Source organism: Amblyraja radiata, chromosome 18, assembly GCF_010909765.2.
Source record: "Amblyraja radiata isolate CabotCenter1 chromosome 18, sAmbRad1.1.pri, whole genome shotgun sequence".
NCBI lineage: Eukaryota > Metazoa > Chordata > Chondrichthyes > Rajiformes > Rajidae > Amblyraja > Amblyraja radiata.
The window spans coordinates 27,606,888-27,631,190 of NC_045973.1; the positions used below are offsets into that span (position 1 = coordinate 27,606,888).

General features: G+C 42.5%; 1 protein-coding gene across 1 annotated transcript; it reads right to left on the reverse strand.

Annotated features, from left to right (window-relative positions):
- mcm2 (minichromosome maintenance complex component 2) lies at window positions 1–24,250 on the reverse strand. The gene is made up of 17 exons (XM_033036982.1): window positions 24,119–24,250; window positions 20,947–21,134; window positions 19,297–19,469; window positions 17,705–17,793; window positions 16,835–17,009; window positions 16,005–16,224; window positions 15,117–15,324; window positions 14,175–14,309; window positions 12,302–12,493; window positions 11,090–11,183; window positions 10,269–10,519; window positions 9,373–9,499; window positions 7,812–7,924; window positions 5,979–6,221; window positions 4,003–4,185; window positions 3,487–3,642; window positions 1–580 (listed from the first exon to the last, which is right to left on the reverse strand). Exons 1-17 carry the CDS (start codon window positions 24,122–24,124, stop codon window positions 470–472), a joined length of 2,664 nt encoding a protein of 887 aa, XP_032892873.1. The 5' UTR covers window positions 24,125–24,250; the 3' UTR covers window positions 1–469.
- Between the last annotated feature and the right edge of the window lie 53 nt (window positions 24,251–24,303).

Below are 24,303 nucleotides of genomic sequence, written 5' to 3' on the forward strand. Positions count from 1 at the left end.
TAGCAAAAAACATCTTTATTGTTTTTATTGTAACAAAAGTTAGAGAATATACACCTAATTTTAATTATACACATCAATAAAAGGAGCTCAGTAATCAGGAAAATAATGTCACTCTGTAAAGTAATAACTTCAGTTTGGTGACGAGACTTACAAAAATACAATATACAGCAAATAGAAGCATTGGAAAAGGCTCTGACAGGTTTTTTTTTTTTTTTTTTTTTAATTGTCAAAATCCATTTGTTGGTAAAATTGGAATCATAAAAGGTAGGATGGTGAAAACAAGATGGAGTTAGTTTGAGAGTTCACGTATCAGGTGGAAATAGTTTTTGGCGAGTTGCAGTGATTTTCATCTTAGACCCATCCTGTATTCAGTAATTCATTCATCACTGCAATCATCTGCCTGCTCCTAAGAGATGCCAGCAGTCTTTACATTCTGTCAGCTCCCGCAGATTCTTCGTTTTATCTTTAATTAGAACTGCTGCACAATTAGCTTCCTTCGTACGTCATGAGTGAATTTGTTAATTCTGAAGAGATCACTATCGTAGAATGCAGACATGTTGTGAATGTTGATCTGACGTGCCTGGAGACCAAAGAGGAGCAAACTCAAGGTTAGCAATGCAAGGATGGCTCTTTAAGCACACAAGACACCTTGCAGTAGAACAAGGTACTCTCAATGGCTTTTGAACTGAATATTGAAATAATGAAGGTACACAAAAATGCTGGAGAAACTCAGCGGGTGCAGCAGCATCTATGGAGCGAAGGAAATAGGCAACGTTTCGGGCCGAAACCCTTCTTCAGACTCTGAAGAATCTGCCATCAACTTGCATTTTCTCAGCATCTTTCTCTACAAAATCTCAAGGTGGTTCCCATGAGGGATGATGTTTCAATCAGATAATTCAATCAGACTTATTGAAATAATGATCAGTTTTAAGCTTTAATACGACCAGTAAATGTGAAATAATGAAAAGGCAGAGAATTGTGGATCAAGAATCAGGGCGGTACTGTGGCGAGTCTGATAGAGCTACAGAGACCCTGGTTCAATCCTGACCTCAGGGGTTGTGCGTGGAGTTTGCACGTTCTGCATGTGACCAGGTGAGCCTCCAGCTGTTCCTCCACATCACAAACACAAGTAGGTTAATTGGCCTCTGTAAATTGCTCCTAGTTTGTAGGAATGGAATAACATAGAACTAGCGTGAACGGGTGATTGATGGTCAGCATGGGTTGGGTTGAAGGCAGTTTCCATGCTGTGTCTCTTCACGCTAAAAGAAGCAAGTACAAATTGCACTCCATTTTGAAACACCATAACTGCTGACCGGAAATCATAATTTAGAAACTTCTGCAAAGTTGCCACACTAATTAGATGCTTCAACTTACAAACCAGAAAACCGATGGAGACTATGCAGTTCCCCAAACACAAGTGAAACCGTTGCAACAAACAGAAATGGATTAGTGATCAGATCCAATTGGGCCTTGGGCAGATGTATACCAATGAGCAAAATAACCAGTCAGTATTTTCTTTTTCAAAAATAAGGTAGGCAAGTAATTGAAAGTGCACGGAAAGGCAGATGTAAGCAGATTCAATCAAAACTTTCAGACACAAATCAGCAAGTAATTGAAAGTGAGAAAATGAAATTGGAGGGAAAGAAATAATGCAATAGTTCTTCAAAGTTGACACAGGTGATGAGGCATTATGGCTCCTTGTGCCACAACTGCACAATCCAGAAGAAATTTGATAACTGTTCTCAACGATCCTGAACTCACAGCACTCCCTGTCCCCGTTCTTCCAATTCTTTAATCTGGAGCCATTGCTTCAATTTTTTCCCATTTTGACTGAACATTTTATCCAAGCAGTGGTCTAATGGGAGCATCAGTTTTAACCAGTTCTCTGGATACTTTCAAGGGATAGCTAGATAGGGCTCTTAAAGATAGCAGAGTCAGGGGATATGGGGAGAAGGCAGGAACGTGGTACTGATTGGGGATGATCAGCCATGATCACATTGAATGGCAGTGCTGGCTCGAAGGGCCGAATGGCCTACTCCTGCACCTATTGTCTAACACTAATTTCAGGTTGCAGACAGCATTCATGTGTTGTGGTGACCTCTTGTGGCATTAGATGTAAAGTTCTGCTGGTATCGGATGCCAGTTCAAGCAGCAAAACGTATCGAATCAAACTGTTAGTAGAAATCATAATTTTGTCCTATAACTTGTTAAATTATTTAAAAAAAAATTGATTTATGGAAAAAAGTGCTGGAATAATTTAGCGAGTCAGGCGTCATCGCCGGAGAACGATTCGAGTCGAGAGCCTTCTTCAGACGGATTGTAAGAAGGGGGAAAGAGTTGGGGAAAACGTATGACTGCTTGAACTATTCTTAGTCAAGGCAAATTGAACAAGTTGTTAAAATACCTGCCTAGTCAAATTCTGTACGACTACTTCTTCACACACAACACATACAGCACAAGCTATTTGGACACTCAGACGAGGGAAATTATTAAGTGCATTTTCTACCACAGGTATCAAAGTTGATCTTCTCTCCTTGCTGCCTTTGTCAAGATTCAGCAGGCACTGAAGGTGGGGTTTTCTGACATTTAGCACGACAAAATTCGTAAACACAAAAATTAAAATACTGAACAAGCTGGACATTCACCTAAAGTCTTTTCTTTGACTGGATTGCAAACAAAGGCTTTCCACTGTACCTCAGTATATGTGACAATAAGCAACTAAAATAATATTAAAAATATTATACTCTGGTCAGACAGCCTGCGGTTGGAGAACAAAGTTAATATTTATGGCAAAATGTGCAAGATGGAACTGCAGATGCTGGTTTATACTGATAAACACAAAGTGTTTATATTGATAAACACAAAGTGTTTATATTGATAAACACAAGGAGTAAGAGCGGGTCAGGTTGCATCTCTGGAGAAAAGGAACAGGTGACTTGTCTGGTCGGAACCCTTCTTCAGTCTGAGTTAGTGTGTGAATCTGTCTTTAGATTGGTCTTTTTCTCCAGAGATGCTGCCTGACCCGCTGAGTTGCTCCAGCACTGTGTGTCCATCTTTAATATTTTTGACCTTTAACTGAATGGTTTAACTTTAACCCAAAATAATCATTCTAATAGTGCCACGGACACTACCTGCCCAGGACAGGTATTAGGTTTTATCTTCTGTAAAGGAGCCATTTTGGGAGTAATGCTGCTTTTATAATTAAAAGGGGATTTAAGATGATCCCAGGGATTATGCTTAATGAATTGGATTGCCTTATCTGAAGTAAATTTGTTTTTAAATCTAGGTTCTTCAGTCTGAAAAAGGGTCCTGACCTGAAACATCACCTAATCCATGTTCTCCAGAGATGCTGCCTGACCTGCTGAGTTACTCCAGCACTCGGTGTTCTTTTCTGTAAATCAGCACCTGCAGTTACTTATTTCCAGGCTAAAACAAATTTGGTGGAGGCTATAATTTATAATACTCACTACAGCATTTTTTTCTTACCTTATCAACCAAATCCTTTTCTGGGATTTCAATCGTGTCTTGCTGCGCTCCATACCTGTTGCGCTGATAAGTGGCCTGTTCAGCCACCAACTGCTTCAGAACAAAGAGCAGCAGCTCATTATTGTCACGCTTGAATGTCAAATACCGTGAAAACGTCTGGGGAAAGAATTAGCAGGGAGTTACACGTTTGCTTTACACTTTTAGACTTGATACAGAGCAGAAACAGGCACTTGACCCACCAAACAGGCACTTGACCCACCTGCGATCAGGCCGTACACTAGCATTATCCTACACACTAGGGACGAATAGCACACAGATGCTCCTCCTGGCTAAACAGCATTGGATTAAACATAGTAACTCGCGGATAGATAACATCTTAAAAATTGAGCTATCTTACATGCCCGTCCGCCGGCCAGCCTGGACTTTATGGTCCAAGAGTCATAAGAGCAGCAAATGCCACCAAAATGCTACAACCTCCCCTTATTTCTCCACCCATTGAGTTATCAAGAGATTCACCTTCCTCATGCTCCTCATGACGCTAAATTTCTGTGTGTCGATGAAGCTCTCCAGCATGACCCGAATGGCCATGTTGACGTCATCCTCCATCACATAGTCTCTTAGATGAATGCGAGCGTGTGCCTCGGCCAAGCGGATCATAGATTCAATGTGTCGCACTGTAATGGGAACACTGCCCGTGGCCTGTGAGGGAGAAAAGCCATTTCTCAGCAAAAAGAGATCAATGAACACTCAACTAGTCAGCCACGTTCTCATCAGCTCTGCATCTCCCGTTTAATTTGTGCACCGGAAAGTTAGCCATCTCAGCTGTAGGTATGCTCACTGACTGAGAAATCAAGGCCACGGAATTCCAAAGGTGTACGCGATAAAATTTAAGAAAATCAGTCCTCTTGGGTTTAGAAGGATATGGGTCAAATGGGACTAGCACAGATGGGCACCTTGGTTGGCATCGATGAGCTGGGCTGAAGGGACTGTTTCCATGCCGCATGACAATGACTAAAATGGACAGTCCCTTTCAAAAGATTATGACTCAGCAGCAACGAGTAGACCAAGATGGATCCTTGAGTCAACTCAACCATAGAATGTAAATAGTTGAGTGCACAGCACCATGCAATCATCCTATTTATACAGCATGCTCACACAAAAATGACTGATGTCTTGATGTTGCTTTCTCTTTGTTATTCAATCCTTTATTCAAACTAAATAATTGGCTTCAAGCCTGGAAGTCTCACCTTTTGCAGTAATGTTACATTGAGAATTTTCCTCTGGATTCCCTAACCAGTGGAAACATTTCTAAAACATCTACTCTGCCCGCATATCAACATCTAAACGATTATCTGGCTTATTATCACATTTCCAGTGTTTAAAATGACTGCTCTTTTTTGTACAACACAAAAGATTACTTAGAATATACTTCACTGGCTTGGATTTAATGATGACATAAAACACAACATAAATGTATTTGCTTCTAAATATACTAAAAATTCTGACACGTGAAGTAGGGAATTGGAGCAAGGGAGCAAATTTGATATAAAGCTCAAAAAATGGAATAGTACATTTAATTTTGCAGTTAAATTAATGATCTAGATAATATTTGCCCCACAGAAACTATCATTCGTCAGAAATGTGTACATAACTATTCTTTCCACAAGAACTTCCAAATTATTTGATCCCTCACCAAAGTGATATTATTCCCACCACTACCCCGTTTGATGGAATTATAGATCATGGATTTGTTGCATCATTGGCTACCATTCAGCACATTGAGATTATACTTGCTTTTATCAGAGCAAACCCACATGTTCCGTGCCCCTGATCATTCCCAATGGCCCTGCACATTATTTTTCTTCAGGTACCTATCCAAACATCCTGTTGAAAGCTCCAGTTAGTTATTTTTGCCACTTTAGTTAGAAACTGAATTTCAGATTATAATTAGGTTTAAAACAGAAGGGCCTCGTTCATGTTGACCAAGATATCTATCAGAGCTAGTCCCATTTGCCTGCGTTTGGTCCATTTTCCTCTAAACTTTTCTTATCCACGCATCTGACCAAATGTCTTTTAAATGTCGTAATTGTACCGCCTCTGCACCTTCCTCTGGTGCAATGGTTCGATGGTTTCTTTATTATCATGTGTACGAAGGTACAGTGAAGACAATCCCTTTAGTACATAACAGCTCACTGAGCTGATGTGCAAGCAGCCCTATTTTATAGTCCCAGCTGCAGATGGCCACAAAGGCCCGTGGTAGCCATCACCTCTGGTACGTCATTCCATATACATGCATGCCCTCAGATGAAATTGCAAGTCACATCATGATTGATATTTTCCGCCATTACTCTCTCAGATTCCCATAGAGACACTTTCCCACTGATGTCAAGCTCTGTAGTGATCTTAGATAAATTATCCAACATTTCAACAGAAAAACACCTCATCCACACACTTGTCCAAATTGATGACGCATAATCAAGTTCTTTTCCTACCATGGACTCCTTTCGGAGGTCACTGTACATCTTTGCCACTTTGTCCTGATCCATCCGATTCAGCTTGGGGTGGACTCTCTCCTTGGCATAAATGATATATTTCTTCAGCAGCTCCTGTGGAATTGGATCCACACCAAAGGTGTTTGGGAGGCAAGTTTCATCTGCTTCTTCGTTGGCATTCTCTTTGTTGCTCGGGTGATTTTTGACGTGACTGGCCACTACAAAACGAGCCAGTAGTTCATCCTGATCGATGATAAATATACAATCAGTAGGTGATAACACAGCTGAAATAAAACTAATTCATTAGAATCATACTGCATGGAAACGGGCCATTCGCCCCAACTTGCCCGCCCTGACCAACATGCCCCATCTACACTGGTCCCATCTGCCTGTGTTTGGTCCATATCCCTCTAAACCTATCCAATCCAGGTCCCTGTCCAAATGCTTATTAAACGTTGTGCTAGCACCTGCCTCAACTATCTCATCCAACAGCTTGTTCCTTATACCTACCACCCTTTGTGTGAAAATAAGCTGCCTCTCAGGTTCCTAGTAAATCTTCGCCCCTTAAACACATGTCCTCTGGTTCATAATTACCCTACTTTGGGTAAAATACTCTGTTCATTCACCCTATCTAATGGGGCCAAGGAAAGAGCATTCACGTCGTGGCCCTGTTTCTACTAATCTTACCACCACCACGCACAAGAAGCGACAAGACAGACACCATTGTATGCAGATGCCGAGAAGTGTGTTCAACTCTGGCTGAACAACTTCTAATCTTGTGTGTGGGCTCGATAAGAAGACCCTATCTAATTCCCTTATGATCGTGTACGCATCTATAAGAACAGCCCTCACCATGTGCTCCAAGCACACTCCTAGCCTGCTCAACTTCTCCCTCCCAGGCAGATTCTTGGCAACATCCTTGTAAATCTTCTCTGCACCTGTTCCAGTTTAACAATTATAAAACTGGAAAGGGAAAGATTGCACATTATGCTGATGATACAAAGCAAGAAATTACAATGCATTGAAGGACTACAAAGACAAGCCATGGTACTACAGTCCGGTGAACCCAATGTCAGTGGTGGCAAAGAAAACTGGATCTACCAGAATCTGTAAAGAAGGAAATTTAAAATGTCTCCCAACACTCTCACCAACTTCTGCAAATGCACTGTAGAAAGCACACTATCAGGTTACATCACAGTTTTGTTTGGGAATAGCTCTGCCAAAGACTGCAAGAAATTGCAGTTGTGAATGAAGCCCAGTCCATCATACAGATCAGACTACATATCACTGTCTCCAGCTACACTTCACAATAATTCCTACCACTGACTCCATCAACACTTCACACCTTGGGAGGGCATCCAACATAACCAAGGACCCTTTTCACCACTGTTGTCTCCCTGCTGTCCATCTCTGGGTAGATGATACAAAAACTCCAAAGCACCTCCCACCAGACTCAGGATGGGGTGAAGATCTTCCAATCACCCCATTGTGGACACTGGATATTTCCCTGGAACTAATGCTACAAATGTTGAAAACTATATTCTGATTTCTGGTGTTCTTCTCTTTGCTCTCTACCTGTGGTACTTTAGAAATAAGGAACAGCAGATGATAGACACAAACTGCTGGAGTAATTCAGTGGGTCAGGCAGCATCTCTGGTTAAAAGGAATAGGTGACGTTGCAGGTCAAAACCATTCTTCAGACCCTTCTGAGGAAGGGTTTCAACCTGAAACATCACCTATTCCTTTTCTCCAGAGATGTTGCCTGACCCATTGAGGACAAGTGACAATAATGAAGCAATGGACATGGGTTGACAAAGTGAAATCCATTCGTACCTGAACAGCGTCAATTGTGTCTCGAACAACACACAGAACATCAAATCTGGAAACAATGGGCTCCGAGAGGTCTACGTTCTCTGCAAAGGTCAACGAAGGATCATACCGACCACCTGAAAGAAAATAATTAAAATGTCTCAAAATCATCCCACTGTTCTCACTGTAATAGCTGTCAAACACATAGGAACATTTACGGCCCCATCTTGCATTAAGATCTCCATCTCTCTTGCGCATATTCAGCTCTGGATCATCTTGACAATATGAACAACTGTCCAAGATGCAACTCCGACACAGCACAGCCGTCAACATCGTGACACTGAATAAGCTCAGCCCTCAACGCCTGGACCTTGGGGTCTCCATCTGCAACTGGCTTCGAGAATTCCTGACCTGCGGACTCAGTCGATTAGAATCGAGCGTAACATCCTCTGGGTTATGTGTCCAGTTCCATCTTCTACTGCCCATACACCCAAGTACGCCAACTTTATCTTAGGTTCACCAATACATTTGGCCAGAATGACAACGAGACAAAACACAGGAAGGAGATCACGGTGCCAAAGAAGTAACCTAGCCCGAACAAAAGGTTGGTTGTTAATCCAGAAATGAGGGGGTGAACACAACCCTGTTCCCGTCAAAAGTGATAGCTTCATGTACTTAGGCAGCTATCTCACCAGCAAGTTAACCTGGTGCAGCGACCAAGAAAGCCCACCAGCATAGTCACTTTCTTCAATTGTTGACAAGACCATGTGGATGATCAAGGCTTGGCCATGTGGATTCTCTCAAAAATCTCCAAATGTGCTAGAGAAAATATTCTGACGGGATGCATCTCAACCCGAGTGGTGAATAGAGCAGGATGTATCGTCAAGAATGCATATCACCCTAGCCATTCCCTCTTTCCTGTTGTATCTTCTGGGAGATACGGGAGCTGGTAAGCTCAGATATTTCAACTGAAGTACAGTTATATATCTAATTGTTATTGTTGGAGTAACTCAGCGGGTCTGGCAGCACCTCTGGAGAACGTGGATAGATGACGTTTTGGGTTGGGACCCTTTGTCAGACCAGGATATTTGCTCAGATCCTCATAGCAAACATTACATTCTATGCTTACGGCTTACTTAAGGTAATTTCATTTTCTAATCACATGTTGAGTTATGGATTCTACATCTAGAGTCAAGAGTTCAAATCCCAACATGGCAGTAGGAAAATTACATCCAACTAATTAATTGTTTTAGGACAGCAGTGGCAGTTGCTGCTTTACAGTGTCAGAGACCCGGGTTCCATCCTGATGTACGGAGACCAGATCCTGCTGTCTGTATGGAGTTTGCATGTTCTCCCCGTGACCACATGGGGTTTCTTCAGGTTCATCCCACATTCCAAAGATGTGCAGGTTTGTAAGTTAATTGGCTCCTAAGTTGTCCCTAGTGTGTAGGACAGAACTAGTGCACAGGTTGATCGTTGGTACGGACTCAGTGGGCCAAAGGACCCGTTTCCCCACACTGTATCTCGAAACAAACCTAAAAATCTCAGAATACATAGCAGAGAGGCGTTACTGAATTATTCCCACCAATAGGGTTGGCAGCAGCAATGATCGTGCATCTGGCCTGCAGAGAGGTGACGATACCAGCCTTGGCGATGGAGATGCTCTGCTGTTCCATAGCCTCGTGAATACTGGTCCTGTCCTGTTCGTTCATCTGAGGGGAAGGAAGAAGAAGAATCATTCACACACTCTTCGGCGTCTGAAAATTCCTGTGGCAACCAGGGTCAATTCCCAACTTGGGAGTTTTTGGCGACAACTGGAATGTCACAACACACCCAATAATCTGCTAATGATCTGGACGAAGGCGACAGGATGGGGTGAGAAGTCACATTAAGGTGCTCTGTAGTAACTTCTAATGAAAGGGGTTTCTTCACATGCCATCCCGAGGAAAAGACTATCTGGATGCACCGAATAGTTGTGCTTGTTGAATGAAAATGGCTTCCCAGATTGCTTCTGTGCAAGTTAGTCATTGACATTGGCACTATCATATAAAGGTTATGTAAAATAAGATGATCAATCTAGCCCTCTCAACCCTATTCCGCCTTCTCTATATAACCCTTGACACTGTTACTAATCAAGAATATGTCTTACTAATCTCCGCCTGAAATATACCCAATAACATGGTCTCCACAGCTGTCTTTGGCAATGAATTCTAGATTCACCACCATATGCCGAGATAAACTAATCTCATCTGCCTGCACGTGATCCCCATCCCTCCACATCCTTGCGTATCTAAGAGCTTCTTAAACTCCACTATTGCATCTGCTGCACGACTTCAAAATGTTGTTTCAGAGAAGATGACCAACCAACCCTTGGTTAATATTGTAAGAGTTAGGTTGATAGCCAGCAGAACACGAACCTTCACCCACCATGAGTTAAAACAGAAGGAAGAAAGAAAACAATGACGTGCAGCATTTACTAACCTTGTCAAACTCATCTATGAGGCAGACCCCTCTATCCGCCAACACCAGAGCCCCAGCCTCCAAAGTCCATTCTCTGCTCACTGGGTTCCTCTGTACGTAGGCAGTAAGACCAACAGCAGAAGCGCCTTGACCGGTGGTGTAGATTGCTCGACTGGAGACCTTTTCAATATACTTCAGGAACTGTGATTTTGCTGTGCCAGGGTCACCACACAGAAGGACATTTATGTCTCCGCGCACCTTGTGCTTCCCACCTGAAATCCAAGCCAAAGGGGGAGGCAGACAGCAACACACACAAGACAGACATCAGTTAATTAATTAATTATCGGTGGTGGGAAAATCTAGTAATTTCACCAATAAATCTAAGCACTAAAAAACAAATTAAATAGGATGGTAAACGGTGCCCACGTCACCTGAAATCTACGATTATAATAATAAAAGAATATGGCTGAGAGAAAACTAATCAATACTACAGCCAAAGCAATGAATCAAGCACTCCAATCAATACAACTGGTGGAAACTGCTGGAGAAGATGGAAAACACAATTTTCTAAAATTGGCAGCAACTAACTTTAGTTTTGCTACTACTCTTAAATATATTTAACACTCGTATCGTACTGTATGATGAAGGGGGTAGTCAATAGGACAAAGAGCTTAATTAAAATGGGGGGGGGGGGGGGTGGTTTGAAGAGGCTTGCGTGTTGGCAGTGCAGAGTCGAGGAACGTGCCAAGGGAAGAGCAAAATGGAGAACGCGGGAGTACAAGATCCACACCGGTCAATGTTACTACAAAGGATTGCTCTCTTAATAAATTCAGTTCCCCTACCTGGATTTTTGGCTTCACCTCCAAACAGTGCCAATGCGAGCCCTCTTTTTATATCTTCATGACCATATATAGAAGGAGCAATGCTGGCAAATATCTGGGTACAAGATAAACAAACATTAGCACCAACAATAAGCCCAACTGCATTGATCAGTTAAAACACAAGAGCCTAGCTAATATAACCTATAAACCCATTTGCCTCTGGTTAGGATCCAGTTGTATAATAATCCATCTTTTGAATTGAATTGATTGAATTGATTGAAGGATTTATACCCATTGTCTATTATTTCCTATTACCTCAAATGCTTAACGTTTGTTTGCCCTCCAGTGGTTTGTGCGTTGCTCGACAATGTAGCTTCTGCAGTCTCATGTCACCAGAAAGGGAATCATAAGATCACAGAAGTCGCATTTGTCAAATAAAGAAATATGTTCACAGCAAGGAGTGTCAAGGGGAGAGAATGAATGAATTACAGGCAGTGATTATGAAAATATGGCCCAGCTGTTAATTTAGCATCTGCTGACATCTAAATGCTGAGACCTTCCACTTGAAACAGATGCTCAGCCCTATGAATATATTAACCTGGGCTTAACAGCTGTGTTAAGACCTGGGTACATTTGATTAATGATGCTCAGTTTTTGCTGTGACTTTATTGAGTACTGGTTGTACCACCGCAAAGATCATCAAAAGAATGATCATCATTCTTCGTCATTCTGATAAAAGGTTCGGACCCAAAACGTTACTAATCTACGTTCTCCAGGTACGCTGCCTGACCCGCTGAGCACTCCAACATTTTATATCCTTTCTCACCAGGGAAAGTTTGATGAATTGATATGGAGCTACGGGTGTAGCCCATACAGCAAAACTCTGGCGATAGCTCGGGTTTCATGAGGTTAAGCATTAACGGCTAGCGTCACTTACCACGGTCCCCAATAACCAAGCTACATTATGCAGCCCGACAGGTTGATGAACAACAGAGACCAATTTTCAGAGTCTCAGTTATGCTCCATTTGACACTGATTTACGCCACTAAATCAATATTTCACTCGCAATACAGAATGTAATTATGAAAAGCATTGACGGGTTTAGTATATAAATATGTTAATGAAAAGCTCCTTTCTATGCTTAGGCAAAAATCACAATAGCACATAGGGACCAAGCTTAACACGTTACTGGGAATGTTCACTGCCTCACTCCGGTGGTGATCACACACTTACCCGTTCACCAATGACCTCGTCTTTGGAGAGCATCACAATAGCCTTCATGTCTTCATCGGTAAGCTCACCAACGGCGACTTTATTGTCCTTTTTTGTGATATGATTTGCCATGATTACTGTGGCAAAGACTGGGAAGCCATTGGCTGTGTTGAGGGAACCATCGTAATTATTGTGATATATACCAGTGAGTTCCTGAAGGAAAGTACAAAGTAAACAGAAAATAGTCAAAATTATTAAAATTGATAAATACTCCAGCTTGCAACTGTACAGGCATACAAAAAACATGTCAGTTTTATACATGCAGGCAATACACAACTCTATCTCCCCCCAACAACCGATCAAATCTACTCGGCCTTATCCACTGCCTCGAGGATATAAAGTGTTGGATGGCCCAGAAGTTCCTCCAACTAACGAGAGTAAGTCTAAGGTCATCCTACTCGGCCCCCCATTACTCAAGCCTCACATCAAAAACCTTGGCGTGATATTTGACTCCGCGTTGAAATTTGACAAACAAGTCAATGCCGTGGTAAAAAGCGAGCTTCTTCCAGCTTCGGACGATAGCTAAAATAAAACCATTCCTCCAATTTGACGACCTCGAAAAGATCATCCACTCATTTATCACCTCCCGCCTTGATTACTGCAACTCCCAGTACACTGGCATCAGCCAATCATCCCTGTCCCGCCTGCAATTGGTCCAAAACGCCGCAGCAAGACTCCTTACGGGCAGCCGAAAAATGGACCACATCACCCTGATTCTGGCCTCACTCCACTGGCTCCCAGAGCGGTTCAGAATCAGTTTCAAGTTCCTTCTTTATGTATACAAAGCCCTTAACGGGCTTGCCCCCACCTACATCAAAAATCTGCTCACCCACCACACCACCTCCAGGTGCCTCAGATCGGCCGACTTGGGGTTACTGACCATCCCGCGGTCTAGGCATAAGCTCAGAGGCGACCGCGCTTTTGCGGTTGCAGCTCCTAGACTATGGAACAGCATCCCTCTTCCCATCAGAACTGTCCCCTCCATCAACTCTTTTAAGTCTAGACTTAAAACTTATTTCTACTCTCAAGCCTTTCTTGAGGTCCTGTATGTATGTATTCATGTATGTATTGTTGATCTATGTACCATTGTTTGTAGCACGGTAGTACCTGCACTAATGTAAAGCACTTTGGTCAACGAGAGTTGTTTTTAAATGTGCTATAGAAATAAAATTGACTTGACACAGTCACACATCAAAGCAGCACAAAGGCTGCACTGTCACATTTTCTTCAAATGTTGGTATAATTGGCAAATAATTTCCCCACCTAATGAACAGCTTATTTAAACATTTTCCCCAAATTGTGAGTATTGTGTTCAATTTTGGTCACCCTCTTGTAGGAAAGTTAGAACGGATGAAGGGAAACTTTACGAGGATGTTGCCAGGACTCAAGGGCCCGAGCTATAGGGGGAGGTTGAGCAAGATTAGGATTTATTGCGCAGGAGGATGAGGGGTGATCTTATAGAGGCGTATAAGATCACGAGGGGAATAGATAGGGAAGATGCACAAAGTCTCTGACCCAGAGTATTGGAATTAAGAAATAGAGGACATAGGTTTAAGGTGAGAGGGAAGAGATTTAATACAAATCTGAGGGGCAACTTTTTCCACACAAAGAGCGGTTGGTATCCGCAATAAGTTGACAGAGGAGGTAGGTGAGGCAGGTGCTATCACAACATTTAAAAGACATTTGGACAGGTACATGGATAGGAAAGGCAGGATTTGGCCCAAATGCAGGCAGGTGGGATTTTGGTCGGTGTGGGAAAATTGGGTCACAGTGCCTATTTCCATGCTGTATAACATTATAAAAACGTATTCAATAAATGCTTCTGAACACTTACAATTTCATCACCGGGTTTACAGCTATCCACCAAGTCTGCCAAAAGGATGGCATCTTTTGAGCGAGGCAGCCTCCCAGCGGCAACCTTGCCTGGGCTTTCCTGAATGGTGATCCTTTGGTAATTCTGGTACAGAGTCTGAAGGGAAAACAAGGAATGATTGGAAAACAGGAAGTTGATATTTCACATGACAATTACAAGTGAAAAGCAAGGATTTTTACGGATAGGTCATTCAAGCTAAGAAACTACATTTTAATAAGGTCTTCAGAGTAGGAAGTACTTTCCTCCATATCTGAAGCAGAAATGATTTGTGTAGCTTGATATTTCCTCTTCATTAGCCATCCTATATTTTATAAATGCAAGCATTTATAAACACTTTCTAGTTCTGTCAGAATAAACAATAGGTGCCCCTCCAGAATTTGAAATGATAGATAAGATGGAGATCAATGTGCTTAATTCAAAACGAACATTTTAGATACAAAGTGCTGGAGTAACTCAGCATGTCAGCCCTGCAGAGCATGGATAGGTGACGTTTCAGGTCGAGACCCTTCTTCAGATCTCGACTCAAAATGTAACCTATCCATGTTTCCAGAGATGCTGCCTGACCTGCCGAGTTACAGTGCCCTCCATAATGTTTGGGACAAAGACCCATCATTTATTTATGTGCCTCTGTACTCCACAATTTGAGATATGTAATAGAAAAAAAAAGGAGGGGGGGGAAAAAAAAAAAAAAAAAATCACGTGGTCAGATCACACGCACATTGTCAGATTTTAATAAAGGCCATTTTTATACATTTTGGTGTCACCATGTAGAAATGACAGCTATGTTAGCATGATTATGACAGCTTTCCACGCTTGTTTTAGTGGGGGTGGACAGCTATTCAATAAAATAAGAAACTGTTTCAAATACCAAACTGAACAGTCCTACAGAGCAACTTAACAAACCTCCTCCATGTTGATTTCAAATGGTCCCATAGATTGACACTCAGGGCAAGAGCCTGGTTTCACTTCCTGGTTCTGGGACTGAAAGAATGGTCCCAGGATGAAGTTGCACTTGTTACAGTTGTACTTGACCATACTGAGCTGTGGCAAGACCCCGGTACAACTGGTAACCACTCCACTTGTCCGGATCAGCTGATTCAAGTGAAGTTGTCTGGAATGAAAATAAAGAAGAAATTTGAATGGTATTAAAAAAAGAATGTATGGTATCTAGGTGCACTCCAAACTTGTGCATTCTAAATGGTGAAAATGTTTTCAGTTGTCAGATGACATCACATGCTGCAGGGTATCCTGAAAGGACACAAAATGCTGGAGTAACTCAGCAGGTCAGGCAGTATCTCTGGAGAACACAGATAGGTGGCGTTTTGGGTCAAGACCCATCTTCAGACTGATTGTTTGGGGGGGGGGGGGGGTGGGGGTGGAGGGGGAGAGAGAGAGAGAGATAGACGAAGCTGGAAAAGGGGAGAGACAGATCAAAGTGTGGCAGGTCGGCACAGGAGAGGGAGATTTTTTTTTGACAGGCAGATGGTTGGAGCAAAGGCCAGAGATAAGAATTATAGGTGTATACAGGATTGAAGAGTATACGGGACTCACACCCCCCCCCCCCCCCAACCTGAACTCCCAACTATTTCTCCTCTTAACACTCCACCCCGCCCCACTGGTGCTGACTCGGTGGTCTGAAAGGCCTGTTTCCATGCTGTATCTTTATAAAATAAACTCAGCAGGTCAGGCAGCATTCCTGCAGAATGTGAATCGGTGATGTTTTGGGTCGGGACCCTTCTTCAGATCAATTCTCAGACGAAACAAAACAAAAAAAACATTAAGCTACTGCACCTGAGTGATCGGAGTTCCTCTACCAGAGGGAGGCTGGAGATTCTGACGTGGATCTCCTTGGCAATCCGGTTGTACTTTGGATACATGGAGAGTACAACCTCTTTAGCTGCTTCATCGAAGATCTTCAGCATTTCTGCCGGGGCCTCAGGCAGGAAGTAGGCTAGCACGTGTTCTCTGGCTGCCAGGTTCTCATAATTAACCACCAGGCTCTCTCGGTTTTCTAGAAACAGGAATAGCCATTCCATGAGTACCGACATCACCAATTATAAGGCCGCATGTACGAGAGAAGCCATCAAGTCTCACTGAATATACATGAATCACTACTCCCAGCAAGAGAGGTTTTGTTTGTTGCAAAATTTACTATTTCATCAATGAAGAGTTTAGCTTAAAAAGTGCTTCTTAACATCCAGGTGCTCCGGTTTCCTCCCACACCCCAAAAACGTGCGTATTTGTAGGTTAATTGGTCTCTAAAATTGCCCTCAGTTTGTAGGGATGGATGAGAAAGTGGGATAACAGTGAACTAGTGTGAGGGGGTGATCATTGTGAACTCATTGGGCTGTATGTAGGGCTCATATCCATGCTGTATCTATCTCTAAACTGAAGTAACAAAAAGCACAACCAAATCTTCCAAAAGAAACATTTTCGAATGGCATGCAGTGACATAATTCACATGGCAGAAAGATATTGAACACCTCTGGATACTTCCACCCAATGATTTGCACAGGTACTGCCATTCTGTTCAGACTTATTACTCCAATATTCAGCTAGATTAACTGAACTTGTGCAGGAAAAGATATATATTCCCGTCACAATGTCTCAGTTCAACTCACCTTTACACATGTCACTAATCTTCTCCTTGAAAACATTGTGCCCATGCTCATCGACATGGGTCCGGAGGAAGTTCTTAAAACGGTGGTAGATCTCTAGTCGAGGTGCTGCCATGGAAACCCACTCTCTGACCGAGTGGCCTTTCATGTCCTCCAGGTTTTCAATGCTTTCAATCATCTGCCCACGAGAGAAGAAGAAAGGGGGCGGACGATAAGTATTGCCTTACAGCCACATCATCAGATGATCTTACAGGAGGGCTTGGTAAGCCAGAGGCTGTTGTTTACTCAATTGAAGAGTCCAGGAGACACTGCCTCAAGACAGGTCAGCTACTTAAAACAGCAAACAGCAATAATTTTGAGCGTTTAGGAAAATAACCCATTCAGGTGACAGGTTTCGGACACTATTTCAAAATTTATAGAGGTCGATTAACAGAGGGACAGTATGTCTAAATCCTACCTTTTATTTAACTCTGTTTCACTCAAGTTGAAAGGACGGCCACTTCTCTGTCCAGGTTTCGCACCATAGCCCAGGATCTCTTAACTGGCAAAATTATTTTGTTTGAACTAAGACAACAATAAAACCTCGTGTGATTTGCTTCTGTACTGCATTTGCAAACCAATTTCAGCTCCACATTGTCTGATTCACTCAGACAAACCACATTAGGATTACTCCAAAAAGGATTTTCAGCCCACTTAGTCAGGCTTTCTTAGGATCAAAAAATGAACCCAGATCCTTAATTGGCCAGCTCCTTTGCAAATCCTGTATTGCATTGTTTTTGTTCAGGGAACAATGTTGCAGGTGTGAGTACAGTTACCATGGTGGGACAGATTAAATAGGTCACGTCCGACATTAGAGCTTAGATCCTTCCTCACCTCATCATCATACTCAGCCGCTCCATCAGCTGCTCGCTCCGCTAAACGTCGCTTCCTCGCAGGTCGCTCTTCATCCTCGTCGTCACTCTCTGCGTCAAATGAGATTTCCAATTAATGCTATTTTTTTTCACCTCGCACCCCGTTTCACACACAAAACAATCTAGTAATGTCAGGTGACTATCGTTAAAAATTATACAATTCTGCAGAATGGATTAAAAATTCAAAGAATGTCAAAAGTGCCGTAGGTCAGGCAGCATCTCTGGAGAACTTGGAGGTGATACTTCCTTAGTTCTCGATCTGAAACTTCAACTATCCATGTTCATCAGAGATCTGTTGAGTCACTCCAGCACTTTGTGTCCTTTTGTGTACTAACCAGCATCTGCAATTCTGTTTCTACATTCAAAAACATGTTCAAATAGTGGCACCTCTGGAGGAAAATCCCTGCTCTTTCCATAAAGAGAAGTTTAAAAAAAACCTTTGAGACTCTTTCACTATTGGAATTTGAATAGTGGCCAAACAAATGAGGTCTTCACCTTTCTTGAAGGACTGCAACCGTATCAGGGTATAGCTAAGGCACCAGAATCAAGTCAATTTATCAACAAATCTGGATACCGACCATCTATAGTATACTGATGAAAGATAAAATAGACAGTAGTTCACTCCGGGATCAGTGTGTACATGTGCTCACTGCCCAACTGCAGGACTGAACACTAAGGAAATAGTTCCCCTTGCCAGAGATAGGTGCGGTGCAATATTAAAACTTCAATAAGCATTAATTAACTTAAAAAACAGAAAAAGGGTCTGGGGAAAGAAAACAAACTGTCACTCTACTCTGCCATTCTAGAAAGAGACTCATTTTTAAAATCAATGTCAATTCCCATTAGAAAAGCCTAGTAAACAAAGTATGGAAAGTGTGTCCAATTGCAAAGTCCAAAATCAAAGTCACTAAACCCACAGTTAAAAAGGCCATGACATAGCATCACATGGGGGACATTTGGATAAAACACCAGAAACGTGCTATCAATTGATAGCAAAACTAAGCAGACAATTTGGAACAGCTACCAGTTTGGCACAACCTCTCACTTGGGGATTATGCTTGCATGCATCCTCTATAGCAGGGGTTCCCAACCTTTTTTGTTCCATTACCCCGGGCAACTTTTCGAAAGTAAATTTACCCGCACCCCATTTTATTCAGTAATTTGAGCTTACACTACTACCATAATAAAGCAATTAACAAAGGGGACATTTTAAAATATTGTTTTTAACAAATCCAGAATCAACAAATTTACCCCCTGGGTAGGTGAAAATTGCCCCAGGTTGGGAACCCTTGCTCTATAGTGCCTGGATTGCAGTGTAGCGTTTGATGTTTTAACAGGCAGAATGATTTCTAACATAATCAGCACGGTGTTCATTTAATTCTTCCACTGACTTGCATATACCAATGGCTATTTATTCCTTAGCTAAAGGTTTCTAAAAATTAACCAGGTTGACGTTACCGGCATTATGCCCGTCAGAATATTCTCGGCTTACTTTTCAAAAAGCAAAAACACTGGTCACTGCCGACTTCATATTTTTATAAGACAGAGACTTACCATACAGGAGGTCTATCCTCATCCGACCCTGGCCCAAACCCTCTGCGTGGTCTCTCCTTCGCATTTCTCTTTCTGCTTCTGCTCGTTGGCTGGCAGTCATATCCTCCAAGTCCTCACCATCATCCAGACCATCCCTCTCATAGACATCCAGTTGAGGAATAGCACGGTAATCACTAAAAATAAGGATAAGATAAAAGATATCTTACAATGAACAGTCATGTGGGAAATCCTATCTAGAAAAACAATTGGCAAGGTAGGCAGTGAATGAGGCCATTTAAAGGAACAGTGATAGAGCTGCTGCCTCTTGGCGCCAGAGACCCAGGTTCAATCCTGACCTTGGGTGTTGTCTGCATGGAGTTTGTATGTTCTCACGGTGACAGCATGGGTTTTCTCTGGGTACTCTGGCTTCCTCCCACATTCCAGAGTTGTGCAGGTTTGTAGGTTAATTGCCTTCTGCATATTGCCCTTAGTATGTAACATGCAAAACTGGGATAACATAGAACTAATGTGGGTGACCGTCAGCCACAGACTCAGTGGGCCAAAGGGCCCTTCCACACTATATCTCCAAACCAAACACCAAACAATAGGTGCAGGAGTAGGCCATTCGAGCCAGCGAATGTGATCATGACTGATCATCCCCAATCAATACCCCGTTCCTGCCATCTCCCCATATTCGCTGACTCCGCTATCTTTAAGAGCCCTATCAAGCTCTCTTGAAAGTATCCAGAGAACCGGCCTCCACCGCCCTCCGAGGCAGAGAATTCCACAGACTCACAACTCTCTGTGAGAAAAAGTGTTTCCTCGTCTCTGTTCTAAATGGCTTACCCCGTATTCTTAAACTGAGGCCCCTGTTAAACCAAACCAAACATTATGTCTGATAAACAATAGCCTTTTTTCCCCACCGAATTTGGGTATATACATCACTTGTGGCTCAGGATACTTTCCTCGAAACACGAGTACTAATCAAATTGGCACAGAAGGGATCAATGCAGTTTTGTAGATTGATGCGTTACCAACTGTACTATAATGCTGCAAACCTGGTGCAGACTTTGGCTCCCCGTGCTACTCTGCTAAGCACCTGCCACAAATCCAGCAATGAATCTCCCTGCAGCTTATATGGAGATGCAACCTGTGAGGACTGGCAATGGACAGTAGCACCGTGCCCCAAAGCTGCACCCTGGTCTTTGCTGGGAACTGGCAGTAGTTGGTCTATTTAATGATCACCCAAGTCCTATCGTCTGTTTCATTTACAGCTGCCATCTCCTCATATCTTTACTTGGCTACACAGGCTCTACAGCCTGGAGATGTTACGATAATACGATGCTCATATGCCATTGATCACAGTTTTCATGCAAAAGGAAAAATGAGTAGAATAACATTTTAATAATATAATTAGAACACAAGCTTGGTGTAATAGTCATCAAAATCATTGACGCAATGAAGCAAACCTACATAATTTTTAACTCTAGACTCAATAAGATATAAAGATTATTATACATTAAAGTACTAATGTATAGATTTTACCTACAAAACTCCACTTTAGGTTATTTTTAAAAGAATTAGAAAAAAATCAATTCACAGATCAAACTCCTTCAGACAAAGATAAATTTGAAGAACAATCAACATCAAGCAGAGTTGATAATTACTGACCGCTCAAGGTCATCTCCCATCAGATCCTCGCCATCCTCTTCCTCCTCTGCCAGCACATCAGTTCCTAACAATCCTTCCGACTCATCTTCAAATGGTGGGAGATCTCTTCCTGGACTGGAGGTCAAGGCATCTCCTCGCCGAGGGGTTTGATTGGGGCTAGTCGCCATGGTGAATGACTCAGAAGACTCCTAAATTGGGAGTGAGCACAGGAGAACAATATACAATGAAACACACTATTTTGATGTGGTTCTCAAGTTCCCATGTGTTCATGAAATTATGCAGATATCTTAGTTTACAGTAACGGTAAAATCCTGTTGTACCCAAGACCTGCAATTATCCACAAACAGCCTCAAAAGCATAAATTATTTGCAAGTGAATTTACATGCTTGCCACGATGGCACTTGCCCAAAATACAGATGAATGCACTTCCAGCAAATCTGATGTAAAAGATTGCATGTTTAACATGCAACAATCGAAGCAGTACGCACGACTCACAGAAACAGATAAGGCTCTGATGCAGTCAAAATGCTGTTGGCAATGACACTTCAGATCACTCGCTGGGATGTCACAGCCTCAAGTACTCCAGTAACGTGAACACAAAATCTAGATCCGTTTTGCAGTGACATTGAGGATTGTCACAAGTATCATCTTTCAGGCTTTACTTAACTTTTTTTGGAAACCACTACACGGTTACTTTTTAAGAGCAATCCTGAAGCCCTAATCTTCCGATATTATGACATATTTATTTCCTCGGCCAACATCAGCAGTGCGGCATGCAATCTGGTCATGGAATTGGGAGTGAGCACAGGAGAACATAAGAGCTGTCAAATTATTTCTTCATCAAGTATGTATCCAATTCCCCGTCAAAGACTACCATGTGATCTAGTCACTGCCCTGTGAAGTACTATTCATTAAACCCGCCCATCAAAACAAGCATTCCTCATGTCATCTCTGCTAAGTTTATCACCCAAATCTGCAGTCTCATTGGAAATGGTGGCTTCCTTATTTACCGTATCCAAATCCTTCAAACAGCACCCGAGCCAAAACACAACCAAGCTAGGATCATTGTTCCTAGAAATAAGGAACTGCAGGTGCTGGTTTACCGAAGAAAGTGCTGGAGTAGCTCATATGAACATGCATAGGCGATGTTGTGGGTTGGGACTCTTCATCTGAAGAACGACCCCTGACTCGAAACGCCATCTATCCATGTTCTGCTGAGATGCTGCTTGACCCACTAAGCTACTCCAACACCATCTCTCTTCATTGTTCCTGGACCTGTATAAAACTCCCAACTCCATTCAAGTGGCTGAAGGGGTCTCCGAATTGAAGTATGGACTCTGCCTATCCAGAAGTTCAACAGAAATGACATGGTGAAGAACATGTGCAAATCTCAGCTGGACAGATATAATATGTAGGTGGTTGTGCTACAATGCAATAGTTGCGTTCTTAGGAACTCTGGCATTATAGAAAACAGATTATGAAAATAATTGTATCAACAGGGAAAAGGGAATTGGGGTGGAAGATTTCAGACTTAATCTTCACAAGTAAACAGTGTTTTAAGGTTATTTTTGTACCTGCTCTATGTCACATTGTTGAACAGTTAAACAGAGTGCTTAAGTGTAAAAAGTAGCGATTGCTTGTCAATTTCAATAGAAGCGATCGCTTGTCAATTTCAGTAACTACCCTTAGTGAAGCTGACAGGTCATGTTCTGAAGGGACAACAGTGTCCAATTACTGAGGGTTGGGGGTGCAGATTCAATTTATTTTCTTTAGAGACTGTTTTCCAATATTGTAGATTTCTTTCCTAGTCAATTTCCAAAGTAACTTAGGTTAATTTTAAACCTTCTGGCTCTCGATAGAAATCGCTTTATAATCAATTCACATTGTGAAAACACACGTTGTGGCAGAATTCTAATCTAGTCAACGGAATACATTTAGGTTAGCTGTCATTGAGAAAATAAGCAGATGAAGGGTATGGTATTGACATGCCCAAAATTCAATTCATAGCCTATAGTGAAACAGTCCACCAGAGATGTAAATGAATACAGACCTTCCTCCTAATAATTAGTACCTTTTAATCAAACTATTGTTCCATAACATTTGACACTGCTTCCCATTCAAATTAAAATCTAGAGGATGGAACTATAGTACTATAGGCAGCCAATATTAAAGGCCCACACAACGCTGGTCATGCTCTCATCTTGCTACTACCATCAGAAAGGTGGTACAGGATCTCAAAACCTGCAACCACATGGTTCAAGAATGAGTCAAGTGTTTAATTTTCACATGTACCAAGAAATTCCTACTTGCAACAGCATAACAGGTTTGTTAAACACGGTACTCAATAGATAGCCTAAACAACAAAGGTTCAATAAATAATAGTGCAATACAACCCAAAACACCCAGTGTCAACCAGGCAGTTCATGCACTTGAACGCTACACAACACTAACCTCAACTCAAATCATCTTTGTTGCACTAGACTTTTTTGCACTAGAATTAGGGCTAATGATTGATCTAATTTTCATTTATTATCTATTGCATACTAAGTTTACATGACTGTGATGGTGTTGGAAATAAGAATGTCATTGTTCAGTCGTCAGTACACAGGGCAATTAAACTCTTAGACACAGAAAGCTGGAGTAACTCCGCGAGACAGGCAGCATCTCTGGAGAGAAGGAAAAGGTGACGTTTCGGGTCGAGACCCTTCTTCAGACTGGTTGGGGAGGGTTACTTGATGGGAAGAAGCTGTCGAAATAAAGGACAGTAGGAGGATTTCTGAAGAAGGGCCCCGACCCGAAACGTTACCTATCCATGTTCTCCAGAGAGGCTGTCTGACCCGCTGAATTATTCCAGCACTTTGTGCCTTTTTGTTTTGCTGAGTTACTCCAGAACTTTGTGCCCTTGTGTATAAACCAGCATTGCAGCCCCTTGTTTCTACAAAGAACAGTAGATGCTGGTTTAAAAAAGGTACAATGTGCTGGAGTAACTCAGCAACTGCGTTGTCGGTATTGACAATTAAACACTCTTGATGAGGGGAGAGAGAGAGCAACGTTCATGTCCCGGACCACAGGTCCTGCTCTCTCCCCCCCATAGCCGCCCGCTCCGGGTAAATCACCCCCGGGCTTAACCGGGGAGGTGTCAACCCGGCCACATCTGCGTCCCTTGACTCACCGCCATTGTGGCTCCGCGTCCCTCTCCTCGGCAGCGAGGAAGACTTTGGCGCCAAATGCCCACCTGACCCGAATTTCGCGCCACCGCGCGTTTGCGTCATCGCGCTCTCATGCACAGTGATCACTCTGCATATTAATGAGCCCAGGGCCCAACCACGTGGTGGAGGGCTGCTGCATGTTAATGAG